The 12,765-nt window shown below is 38.3% G+C and overlaps 3 protein-coding genes across 4 annotated transcripts in view; 1 reads left to right on the top strand and 2 right to left on the bottom strand.

Moving 5' to 3' along the window:
• The window catches only part of LOC138047460 (uncharacterized), a 15,215-nt gene extending 12,692 nt beyond the window's left edge, over window positions 1-2,523 (bottom strand). Inside the window, exon 1 of one of the 2 annotated variants that reach the window (XM_068894326.1) lies at window positions 2,426-2,523. The gene's annotated coding sequence lies outside the window, so the exon portion shown is untranslated. The remainder of the gene's footprint in view (window positions 1-2,425) is intronic. The other variant, XM_068894325.1, reaches the window with a different exon arrangement.
• The window catches only part of LOC138047451 (uncharacterized), a 15,016-nt gene extending 8,660 nt beyond the window's left edge, over window positions 1-6,356 (top strand). The window contains 5 exon segments of the mRNA XM_068894303.1: window positions 632-715; window positions 1,044-1,133; window positions 1,695-1,868; window positions 2,910-3,083; window positions 4,538-6,356. Of these exon segments, the coding sequence (XP_068750404.1) occupies window positions 632-715; window positions 1,044-1,133; window positions 1,695-1,868; window positions 2,910-3,083; window positions 4,538-4,728 (713 nt within the window). The 3' untranslated portion in view covers window positions 4,729-6,356.
• LOC138047465 (ras-related protein Rab-35-like) lies at window positions 4,735-12,752 on the bottom strand. Its single transcript, XM_068894331.1, has 6 exons — window positions 12,573-12,752; window positions 11,505-11,555; window positions 11,267-11,390; window positions 10,694-10,818; window positions 8,301-8,425; window positions 4,735-6,475 (listed from the first exon to the last, which is right to left on the bottom strand). Exons 1-6 carry the CDS (start codon window positions 12,625-12,627, stop codon window positions 6,350-6,352), a joined length of 606 nt encoding a protein of 201 aa, XP_068750432.1. The 5' UTR covers window positions 12,628-12,752; the 3' UTR covers window positions 4,735-6,349.
• Between the last annotated feature and the right edge of the window lie 13 nt (window positions 12,753-12,765).

Raw genomic sequence — 12,765 nt, 5'->3', positions numbered from 1 at the left:
CAAATGACCGTTCCGTTGGAAGAACACACCAGTGAACAAAATGACAAAGACGACCTCTGGCGGTCAAGAAAACCATGCAACCACGTAGTTGATGACAGAGAAAATGATTAATTACTAAAGAAATTTTCTTTTCACACATTTTTTTTGTTGGTTTAACATATAATACGCGCGGATATTTTGCGAGTTGCAAAATACGAATAACTATTTGTTTTATTATTCCACTACAAAAAAGGTCAGTGTTACATTTCTTCAATTTTATTTGGTAAGAGTGTTTTTTTTAAAAAAAAATGCATCATCATCGCTGTCCTTCAGAGCGCGAGCGAACGATGTAATCAGCACAAAAAGCCAGCCAAATGTCCTTTATTTGATTGGATAAACGAAATGACGAGTGACAAGCAATGACTAGCTAAATTCTCAGGCTTTGGATCGTGTTGAGAACAATTTCTTTCATTGCAAAACTCCCGTTCCGTCCGTATTTGCTCTGTTCTAAACACTACAGAGTATTACCATATTTTGCGCGTTCTCATCACCAAATATGGTAAAATGGCGTAATAGTAGAATAATAAATTTTAATAAACCAAGTCTTTTTAGGCGGGTTTCAATCATACACTTCTCTGTTGCTCCCTTGCAGCTTATCCTCAGACACCACAGCGACCACTATTGTACGGACAACAGACCGGAATGTTTCCCTATAACGGGGCATTACCGTTTTCAGGTATCAAAGTGAAATTTGCTGAAAACCTTCAGTTAACGATACTGTGTGACGGCTTTTGTTAACCCTTTTAGTCGATCTAAGGTCAGACGACTTAACTCGTCAATGGGAAATAGTAACTGGGTCTCTGAACACTACTATTCAGTGAGGTCGTTTCTCTCTCTTTTCACGGCCCATATATCTGCAAGTTTTGAATGACACCCGTAAGCAAAGCACTATTGCTTCCTTTACTTCAGAACGGAATCAAATGAGGGAAAAGACAAATCATTTTCAATGCATGCACGTTATACAGTATGTGATATAGGTAAAACTGTGTTCGTTTTCCCTCCAGGTTTTGCACAGTATCAGCAACTCGTCCCAGCTTCCCAAAGAGTGAGCAACGCTGCTACAGAACCCGCACTATCACGTTCTTTGCCTAGAGGTATGATAAAACACACCTCGTGTTTATTAATTAGCGAATAGTGAAGCAGCAGGGTTACCGCACTGGCCGGAGAGTGTCCAATGGAGGATTTGAATCTTGGACTCGCTGTACGTTACATGTATGAGTCTAGCTTGCAGGATCCTAACTCTATTCCTAAAACAACAACATTTCATTTGAAGATTGGGACCCCCAATTACTGCATTAAGTACTATAATTAATTGGTGAATGCCCTCACCCCAACAGTCAAAGAACGGAGGGGCTACTCAGAAGGCCTCCCACCTCACAAATAAGAGCCTTTAAACTTTGTCTTACGCTCTGAACGTAAAAAATGAAAACCAAATATGATGCCAAATGACCGTTCCCCAACACTCAAGATCATATGACGAAGGAATTAGCAATACAAGAGCCATCTTATTACATGGGTGGTCTCAATGAAGCTGCCATTAGCGTTTCGCCCATTTCTATCACACTAAGCAGGCAATGCTTTCACCGAGGTAAACCGTTTAAGTTACTTCATATCTGACCTTGCCACTAACTGCTTTTCCCTGACCCCTTCCCTAGACGGGGGATATAGCGAGTGGTCAGACTGGGGAGTATGTGACAGATCATGCGGTGGAGGGGCTCAGGTGCGAACTCGAATTTGTAACAGGCCCATTCCCAGTGCGGGCGGAAAGATGTGTCATTTATTGGGTCCATCCATTCAAGTCAGACGCTGTAATCGCAAAGGTTGTCCCGGTAAGATATTGTACACGGCAAAAAGAGGTTTCGCAAAGTAAACAGTGTACTTGTAACACAAATAAACGCAGGTGTCAAGCACAATCAAAGTTTCATTAACATAGTTCAGTCTCGATTCTATTCTCGAACACTTCCCTTTGATTAAGTAAGTTTATTTCTTACGCCATGTTACGCTATGTTCCCTTTTCCCCGAAATATGACGAAGGAATTAGACGATGATACAGGAGCCATCTTATTACATGAGTGGTTTCAATGTAGCCGCCATTAGCGTTTCGCCGATAAGTTGTGCTTTATTAATCGGCTGTTAGTCCTTTAAGATACGGTCAATGAAGGAAAAACAAAGTAACTAAATGACTGCGTAAACATTTACTTTGTGGTTGAAAAAATCGATAAAATTTGTGTGTTTTGGCTCAGGCATGTGCCAAGCGGCTGAGCGCTCAAAGGTCGCCGACGATGTAAATTACTGAATTATATAAGAGCTTTGTATAACGTTTTTGTCTCACGACCTGAACAAAACACTGTGACGGTATAGTAAATTAACTTTCTTATCTGCTTACCTCTGTAAGGTCTCTCATTGTCATTTTAAGGGCAAGACTGCTAAAATCTCTGTCCCTTCAAAAGCACATCTCAAATACTGCTTCCCATGACATGTGACAAACCTGTGGTATCCGTCGCTCTGGTACAGGGCAGGAAGTTTTGGCGCGAAATTCAGTGGCCGCGGAAGCAGACGTATTTCCGGTTCTCGTATAAAGTACGCTTATACTCGCAAGTGCCAAGTGCTTTCAAACAAGTTAATTGTCTAAGTTGAACGTACTTAATACAACGATCAGGGTTTATTGGCGATTTCCTTGCCCCGATAAACAGTCTGGTAAGACGTTCCAGCTGTTCGAAATGGTTTAACCCACTCATGTCAAAAGCGGCCCAAATTTAATTAATTGACGAGTAAAATCGTCTTGCGTCAGGTAGTCTGGCGTAATAAAATCTGTAGTCTCACTCACAGGACTGAGAGGGTTAGATGTTTTAATTTTTTTGTTCCCACAGTGGATGGAGGGTTCAGTCCATGGAGTGAGTTTGGTCCATGCTCCAAAACATGTGCCAGAGGCTTTCAGAGGCGCTTTAGAACATGTACAAATCCCGCACCTTCGAACAGCGGGAAGCAATGCATAGGACAGTTTTATCAGAGCAGGGATTGCACTCTTGCAACGACTTGTCCAGGTATTCTGATGGTTGGGTGGTAATGGCTTGGGGAGGGAGTAATAGATGCCAAGTGCTGTTGTTAGTGCGGTGCCTTACAAGAACTGAAAAGGATGCTGATGAGACCAAAATGAGTAAAATAGTTTTATTAGTCTCTATTTGCTTGTTCACATTCTTGAGCCGGATAAAAACAAGTTCATAATTTTCTCCTTTGTTTATGGAAAACAGTTTCAACATTTGCATTCTAAAATCTTTTGAAATTGCAATATGTGCTAGTTGTAATGTCCCGACGCGAGCATGTTTTTCAGGGCTTTTCTTTCCTTTTTGGTCTTTTTTTGAAATTCCCAACTGGCTTACTTAATAAAGCAAAGGCACAGGTGCTTTTAACGTACCAATCGCAGTTGAGATCCATCCTCGGAGAATCGGGCAGTCAGTCGGAACGGGAAGAAAGAATAGGTAAAATTTAAATAAACGAAAGTTCACAAAAAGGCTAAGTAGAGATCAGGCCACCGGATAAATCGCTATCCAGTGGATAGCGCTATCCACCCTTCGAACAACTGGGCCAGGGGCCAGGTTCCCTGCACATGCCACAAACTCATCGTTGTTTCTGGGTTTAAGGCGCTTTTCACGTCTGATTGGTTATTGCTTTCAAAATTGTATCATTTCATAAAATTTAATGTTTTAGCAGTCGCAGTTTTTTAATTTCACAGTCAAAAGATAGGATGGAAGGTATTTTCATAACAATAACTTTAACCTGATAGGAGGCAGTGCAGTCCATTGGCTTGGGCGCTTGCCTTGAGATGCGGAGATCCCGGGTTCAAGACGCCTTCTGACCACTCGTTGAGTTTGGTCCTGGTAGTCCCTGGTTCAATTTCCTGGCTGCACTTGTAAATAGCCAACTGGTTTGCCTCCGGCCAGTTGGGATTCTTAAAAGTTCTTTAGTTCAATTCTCGGAGATATTAGCGACTAGCTGCTCTAAAAATCCAAGGGTAAAAATGATACTTTATAGACCTTATTCATAAATGGCGGTCAAATTGATAATTCTTTTGTCCAAGTGCAAATTAGCCTACCAAGCCTCATTTTACAGCAAGAATTCTTTTCAATTCACTGTATGGCATCGAGGCTTGGTAGGCTAATTTGCATTTAGACAAAAGAATTATAAATTGACCTCCATTTATGAATAGGGTCTATTTGCACACGATAAGCACGAGAAGTGTTATACCTGCAAATAAAGATCAATTCTTGGTATTTACAGGGGCCACGGAGTACGTTTGAAAGTGGGGAGCAAGGTTTTGGTACGTATCACAGAAGTGTGAGGGGAGGGGAGAGGTTTGGCAGAAAAAAAACCTGTAGGAAAGAAGTTGGGGTGGGGGCTATAGCCTCCCAGCTCCTCCCCCTCCGCGGCCCCTGAAATTTTGTAAAATAAAACAGAAACTGTAGCACAACTATTAACTCAGTCTATGTTCTTGTCACAGTTGATGGTGGATACAGCACATGGTCACCATGGTTACCGTGTGATGCAGACTGCGGTGGTGGTATTAAAGAGAGAATTCGTTACTGTAGCAACCCTGTTCCACAGCCTGGAGCCAAGGACTGTGCTGTGCTGGGCCCTGACCGGGAAACACGCCTTTGCAACATATTTCCTTGCAAATATGTCAACTTTTAGCGAAGCTACAGAATTGTAATTTCTATTTATTTATTTTTTACTCTATAGGCTGCAAAATATTTACACATATGAAGTCCTAGGGCAATCTTAACAACAAACATAAGTGGTGAAATTATTTGCCTCCTTGCGAGACTGAGTGGCTACATGAGCTCTTGGTGTCTACAGTCAAGTGGACTGCACAACATTATGTTTACACAATTTGGGAGCTTTCCCTTCATATTTACACACGTCCTTTCCTGTCAGTGTAAAGGCTTCATGTTACAAACTAGGTTAAAAGTTACACCACAAGTGTAAAAGCAAGAAGGGACAATAGGCATTTTATACTTAAAAAATTACCTCTCAGTTAAGCTTGAGAACCACAAAATACAATTTGCTCTGCTGACAAATTCATCACCCACTGGGTGCGTGACACTTTAGTGGTTCAACTTACATTAAACTTGCGTTATCCAGCAAGTTTTTTCTTTGGAAAGGATAAACCTGTCATCAGGCCTCTTGTGTTTAGAGGTTAATGGCAGCATGAAGACGACCTATACCTACATGTAACTCGCTCCTTTTGTGAGAAAGATTTGTACCTTCCTTAGTCTTTGTACCATAAGATCAACTATCATTATTTTTTGTTTTGTGATTATAAATAAAAAAGTGCAGAAAATATGACCACAACAAAAGCAGCTCAGAAATACTGAACCTTAATGGAAGTAGGTACATGTAGCAAGCTTTAGCGAAACGAAGGAACAAGGTATTTACAGAAACTAAACCACTAACCACTCCACTAAAGTATTGAAGGGATAGTATTCTTACATGTAACTTTGGTAAGTGGCTAGTTTTGGTTCAGGTTGCAAACAACATTCGAGAGAATGGGATAAACTTGAAGGAACGAAAAACCCTTTTAATCTCTTTTTGTTGCACTGACTCCATCTTCATCCTGGTTTTGGGGAGTAAAAATTAATGAGAATTTGAATGAACATTTTTTCTCTGGAGCTTTGGTGTGATCCCTTTTGTCTAAAAGTGAACTTAAATACATCAAAATCGATTTTTCTGATGTGGTTTTTCAGTACAACAAAAATTTTAATATAACACAGGGCTACTTGCTGTAATTTAGCATACAGTCTCTCAAAATTATTTATAAATTATTGTCGGAAGAGATTCAAGAATCATAATATTACAAATTTGATCAAAATATTCCCCTCAGCCTGATGCAAGTGCTCACGTAACAGTCAAACAATGACAGCAGTTTGGCACATTCCACAAAAAATCTCTCTTCCAGTTAGCCATCTGGAATGTATAATAAGATAATATTATTATTACTGGGTACTTCTGTTATCATTGTTTGATAATGAAATCAAAACAGTTTATGCCGTAAGATTGGAAAAAAACCCAACACGCTGTGGCACATTTCTGTACTTTGTGAATGATTGGCTAACATTGAGACTTTGTACACAAGTGAAGTAGTTTTGCAGTTTGTGTTCTGCATACTGACACAAATATGTCCATGGAGCATCATAAGCTTTTCAATCAGATCTGTCTTAATTTCACTTCAGCTGCTTGAAAGCCACAATCATTGAAAGTCAGTACATTCCATGACTTGATTTGTGAAGCATCTAAAATGTGGGCGCTTTGTTTATCAGCAGAATCTTCCTTTCTTTGACTTTTTTTCCTTTTTAACTTTTATGACCCCTGATTGTTCATTTGCCTTCGCTATTTGATCTTTCTTCTGCCGAAGAACCATTTGTGTTATTGCATTGAAAACCTGAAAACATAGAAGAAGAGATTAAGTTGTTATATCATCAACAGCATCATAACTTCCTCGCTTTATGGTGTACAAAACCGCTGATGTTTGCACAAAATAAAACAAAAAACACAGGAAATGCAGATTAAGCAATGTTGAATTTGGATACAAAAATAAAAGTAAACCTTCATGCATCATGATTTTGATATTCTACCCGCTTGGCAAGGGCAGCGGCTGAAAGGAGAAGGGTTTCCCAGACAGGAATCAAAGTTACCTATAAGAAGCTAGTTTGGATTTCTACCTGACATGCCTCTTTTCCCAGTTGTCCAATTGCCCATTACCAAGCTCATCTTTCTTATCGGTACACTACGCCATCAACATTAGTGGTTGGATTATTACTTTGAATCTCATGACTTCATCGAGCCCATGACAGGTAGCTTTTAAAGGGGCTACGTCATTTTTTTGGGGAGGTTACGGGAAAGTTTTACTTCGGAATTTCTTTACTGATAAAATTATAGTTACATCACAAAAAGGATGATTCTGGGAAATAACGACCTTTGTCCAGGTGGTTTGCCCTAAACTTGAAAAATGTTGGGCCGACTTTTTTGAAGATTACCCAAATGCAATTTATCTTGTCCATTTGTGTCCATCCATGCTTCTCTTTCCTTTTGATGTATTTCTTTTATGTTGTTCAACAGTTTAAAGTGGTTATTGCAATGTTTGCTTCTACTTTTTGGGCATTTTGGGTGTCATAAAATTACATTATTTTGTGTGACACAAGCCCCTTTAATGGTTGGAGACAGGGCATTAGAAAGGTACATGTACATATACACCTTTTTAATAAGTCTAATATATGCCGTTTTCCGCTAATGATGTCGAACTCTTGCTTTCAAATTTTATTTACAAATGTACAAAGGCCTAAAACTTTACTGATTTCTTTTCTTGTTTGAAATGTACAAAGGCTTCAAACAAGAAAAGAAATCGGAAAAGTTTTAGGCCTTTGTACATTTCTGAATAAATTTTAAAAGCATGAGTTTGACGTCATTAGGGGAAAACGGCATATATCAGACTTATTGAAAGGGTGTATAGGTTGGTTGCTCCAGCTGCCAGACTCTTTATTCTTTTCAGTTGTCCCCTTACATGTACCCACTGCCAAGCAACAAGCATGTCATGTTGCAAAATATTACCTACACTTCCAAGTTTGCATGTTGCATTCTGAAAGGAACCAACTTGCAACAAAGAAGGCAAATACAATATTCACATTCAAGATTAATGTCATTTACAGTGGTCTGCCTACTAACTTAAGCTAGTTGTTGTAAAATCCCACACAGATCTCCTGGGCCCGGTTGTTCAAAAGCCGATTAACTTAATGCAGGATTAGCGTAAACTTTTGTTTCTTGTTTTCAACCTTTTGGTGAAATTTTCTTTTGCTTATTTTTGTTTTTAAAGATTGACTCCTTCTAATGCAAAGTTTTGCCGAATATCAGCATTGAGCAGCATTTAAAGGAATAAACTCCATGGTTAATCTTTAATCTGGGATTAGCGTTAATCGGCTTTTGAACAACTGGGCTCTGATCATTATTGTGGTATCCATAATAACGATACAGATTTACAGATAAACTACGTACCCTCTGTCCAAGTTCTCGGTCTCAAAGTTAGAGCTTAGACATCTTTTAAATACACACGTACACGTACATGTAGCTGTGTTTGCAATGCGAATGTAAGTTGCAAATCATGTTACTGTAAGTGGCCTCATGACATTAAATCAAGTCACAAACTAAACCCTTTTACTTTTCCCTTCATTTCCATTATTCTTACATTTCTTATGCACTATGAATATTCTTACCTCTTCTACATTTTTATTGTCTTTAGCACTTGTTTCAAACACCTGGATTCCCATTTGTTCTGCAAACTTCTTTGAATCTTCTCTTTCTACAACTTTTCTGTCTGGATCATCGTCTTTGTTACCAACTGTTGGAAGGTTAACATTAACTTCATGACATTACATAAAATTCAAACAGAAAAAAATCAGAAACTCATAACATTATGCCTTAAGTTCCATTCCTTTGGACCAGTCTCAGTGCATAGCTTTGAGCAAGGCAATCTACTTTTTAAAAAAAAGTTGTAAAAGCTAAAAATACCATTTGCAACGTATATTTCATTTGGGTAAGATAGCTACGAAGTCAGACCAAAACTAGTCCAGATCCATCACAACACAAATGCTCTCAGAAATTTGTTTAAATAAGATGGAGTGAGAAAAATCAGCTAAATGTAACTAGCCCCACTGTTTTTCTGGTGTAATAATAATAATTATTGCCAAACATCAGAAGGTTGAAGAGTAAGTAGGCGGCCAAAGACCACTTGGAGAATGACTGCAGAAAGGGAGAGAAAGTAAGCAAGGTGGAAGAGCTGGAGCATGGCCAATGTTGGCGAGAAAGTGTGACAGCCTTATGGGGTGGCCATTGGCATGATGAGAAAGAATGATGATGATGATGATGATGATGATAAAATTAATTGCCAAACAATTTTCAGAACATTGGGACATGGCCTTTTCAGCTAATGATTGTCTGTGGTTTGGCACGCACAGAAATCAATCATACATGTATTGGTCCCATATAAACACGTATGTCCAAAAATGCATGTCGTAGGCCATTTCTAAGTTCATCTGCCTCCTTTTCAAAGTGAGTCTAAGTGTGAAGTTTTGTGATGGTAATTGCTTCTACTTTACATATGAATGAAAACTAATTTCCATAAGACAACCTTCGCACTTAGTCTCACTTTGAAGAGGTGGCAGACATGAACTCGAAACTGGCCTATTAGATGCACTCCCAATTTTGACATCCAACACGAAGTGTCACTTAGTCTAAGGGGGTATTTACATGAGACTGAGACAAACTCAGACCAGTACGAACTTGTACCGGTATGAAATTCTTGCAGCTGTTTACTGAAAACTGGGACGAAATGATATCTTTGTGCAATAAATGTATTGCTGACCCAAAAGCTCGAAATTTGCGGACACAGTCTGAGATTTGTTGTCAATTACACAAGACCGTTATGAACTCAGACTGGTAAAAGAATTTCTCGTCTCAGTCCAGTAACCAAGTAGAAAACCGACCAGTCTGCGTTCACTGACAGACCGGTCTCAAGTAAATGCAAAAGAAGAAAGCTAAGGAGATCAATACGAACTCAAGCTGGTCTGAGCTCATCCCGGTCTCATGTAAATACCCCCTAAGCCTTTGCTGCACATTTCTAATAATGAGGTTAGGGCAAACGTTAGGATTCTTTTTGGGTCAAGGTACATGTACAGTGTAAATGGAGCAGTTTAAGTTTATCCCTACTTGAGAAGCAGCCTTTGAGGGACAATTTGTGACATTAAGGGCCCAAAGACGGATTTTTCGCACGTTGCTAAGGAAGTGAAATGTTACTTTCGGTAACCGACGTCATCATATCATGAGCTGACAAGAAAACCCACTCACAAGCAAAAGTCACCGCACAAACTGTTGTTTCCATCGAAGGTTTTTCCTCGCCCTTCCTTGCGCTCGTTCTCAGATCAACTGCGCATGCGTAAATGATCTGACTTCCGGTTTGGGGAAAAAGCTAAATTTCCGGCGGTTTTAAATTGAATTAAATCTTTTTTTACATGGCACGTTTCACTCCCAAATACAGAATATAGCTAAGCATTGATTTTTTACAATCATCTTTTTTGAAAAAGTTATGGGTATTTCAGTATCATTTATGTCTTTAAAAAGAACATTTTTCAAAATAAAAAGAAAACTAATATGCTTGGCTGGATGCAAAAACAAATACAAATTATTAAACCATCGATTAAATACCCAAATTGCGTAGCACGGAGACAAATTTAGAGTTTTCTTTTATTGGTCACATGACCATGGGTGTGGTATGATGACGTCATATTTAGGGTAATTGGCTTACAAAAGTTCAAAACTGACCAAAATAATGCAAAATTCTCTCAAATTACTTAACCATTACATCCTTAGCAACGCACCCCAAAAAATACGTCAGTGGGCCCTTAACAATATTATTGTCTGTATTCCAAGAGACGAGTGATGTTGAAGTTGGGGAAAAGAGCAAAGGCACACTTGGTGATGGCTACTGAAATCCTCCGCGTGCATCTATTTAACGACACTTCTGTACATATCTCCATATAAACCCTCGCATCTTTCAAGTAACACCACCACTCAGTTTAGACTGTGCTTGTGTGACCTCCTGCTTACTCACCCAAAATTCTTTGTACATCATCACAATTTTGATCAATTTCATGTAACCATCTTTTAACATTAACAAAAGTGTCAGCACTTGTTACATCATATACCACTATAACTCCATGTGTTCCACGATAATACCTAACAGGAAAAAACAGTACTGTTATGAACAATCAACTTCTCACTTTGCCGCTACTTTCACTAAAATAAATAAAGGAATCAAAAAAATTTTGTTTCTCACCACAAATTTTCTTTCAATCTGAAGATACTATGCACAAAAATTATTGTAACATAATTTAGCTGCGACGATTCATGCACAACGCCATTCCCTCAATCATTTGCCATTTTCAGCAGTTTCTTTACACACAAGTATTGGAGGCTCACATTTTGTTTTGTTAAAGAGATAGCAACACAATACATTGCGATGACTTTGTGACTACTGTAAATTTTCGTATCTTGTTGCCAAATGGTAACTGGATTTTTTTTTTCATTCCAAGCCGTGACGTTACACAATTATGTGCATATCAAAATCTGCATAGTAGTTTACAGTCAAGACAGCAACATCAAAGCCACATGAAAATAAACTTACGTTGATGTTATAGTACGAAACCTTTCCTGTCCAGCAGTGTCCCAAATTTGCAACTTTACCATCTCACCACCAACATTTATCTTTCGTATTTTAAAATCAACGCCAATCGTGGTAATGTAGTTCCCTGTGTACAAAATGCAAATAACTTAAGAGGTAACAAAATCTATGTTTAATATTTTACTCTTAAAATTATATTTGCATTCATGTTATTATATATTTCACAACATAAGTTACACACCTGAGAACATATTATCAGCAAACCTGAGTAGCAAACTACTTTTCCCAACACCTACAAACAACAAAGAGGAAATACAATGTAATTTCAAATCAACATCATTTATATTCATGAATAATCAATACTTAGATCAGGTGCTTTTAAACATTCTGTTAAAGTCTTAAAAACACAGCACAACCCTCTTGACACGACAACTGGCAGCAACATCCATCAACACCCAAAACATACCATTTTTCAATGCCTAAACACATAAAGTAACATCAAATATGGATGTACATATTTAATCAAAAGATAAAAAAGCATATCTTAATAAGTTGCAACTGGTGGCTAAAAGTCAAACAAAAATTTTTAATATACAATTTATACCCATTCAACATGCGCCAAGAGTATACTTGAAAACAAGTCTAGTACAATATTTACAAAATAATGAAGACAACCGTTCTATATTCAAGTGAAGATCGTCTTGTGGAGTACTCATAGGATTTAGTCAATTGTAAAATGGAGTTCAGTATCTAGCTTTTCTACACATAAATTTTCTCAGCAGTTAAGTTTTGGTCCCTGCACTATACGAATACACTTTCATTAGCTTGTGTACCACTCGTGTGATATATCTAAACGGCTGAATGAAAGATCTGGTACCTTTGTTGCTATAAAATGATTGCCTGATCATTTCTCCTAGTGGTTAAATAACGTAAACCATAGAAAGAGCCAAGCAATTTTAACAGTCATTCAGTTAAGATATGGCCAAACAACAAACGCACCAGAGGAAAGCATGGTTGTACCAGACAAGAAATCAAATTATGACGTTCCCGTTAAATTGATCACAGAGAATCGAGTTTGTTTACAATGATCTTGTCATTATTCTTGTCATTAGATTGCTTTATAAGGCCAAGATCGAACAGTAACCAAGCAAGTTTAATGTGCCTTTAAAAGTCGAAACACGCTGCATTTGAAACAAGAACAATTCGTTTGTATGCTAAAGCTAATTTTTCTGGCATATCATCAACGAATGTAGACAAGATCACTGCAACTTAAGTTCATTTCGAAGGTCACAGAGAAATGGACCCTTACCGCTATCCCCAATGATTAAGAGCTTGAATAAATGATCATAATCTTTCGCAGCCATAGTACAATTATCATTTAAAACATCTAAAAGGGCTTTCAAATATAAAGAATGTTATACACCGCTTCCCCTGCACAGGAAGTAGCTTGGTGAGAATCTTCTGTGTTCGTCACGTGGTCTTTCGAGGTGGGGCAATGGCTT

The sequence above is a fragment of the Montipora capricornis genome, chromosome 4, assembly GCF_036669925.1.
Source record: "Montipora capricornis isolate CH-2021 chromosome 4, ASM3666992v2, whole genome shotgun sequence".
Lineage (NCBI taxonomy): Eukaryota > Metazoa > Cnidaria > Anthozoa > Scleractinia > Acroporidae > Montipora > Montipora capricornis.
This window is presented reverse-complemented; position numbering and strand designations above follow the sequence as displayed.

Bases quoted from the DNA above. Each gene is read 5' to 3' on its own strand.
- LOC138047465 (XM_068894331.1), bottom strand. From the start codon at position 12,627: ATGGCTGCGAAAGATTATGATCATTTATTCAAGCTCTTAATCATTGGG. The intron at 8,426-10,693 runs GTGAGTAAGCAG...ACCTTCCAACAG, and splicing joins TGATGTACAAAGAATTTTGG to TTGGTAACAAAGACGATGAT. The intron at 6,476-8,300 runs GTAAGAATATTC...CTATGTTTTCAG, and splicing joins ACAATAAAAATGTAGAAGAG to GTTTTCAATGCAATAACACA.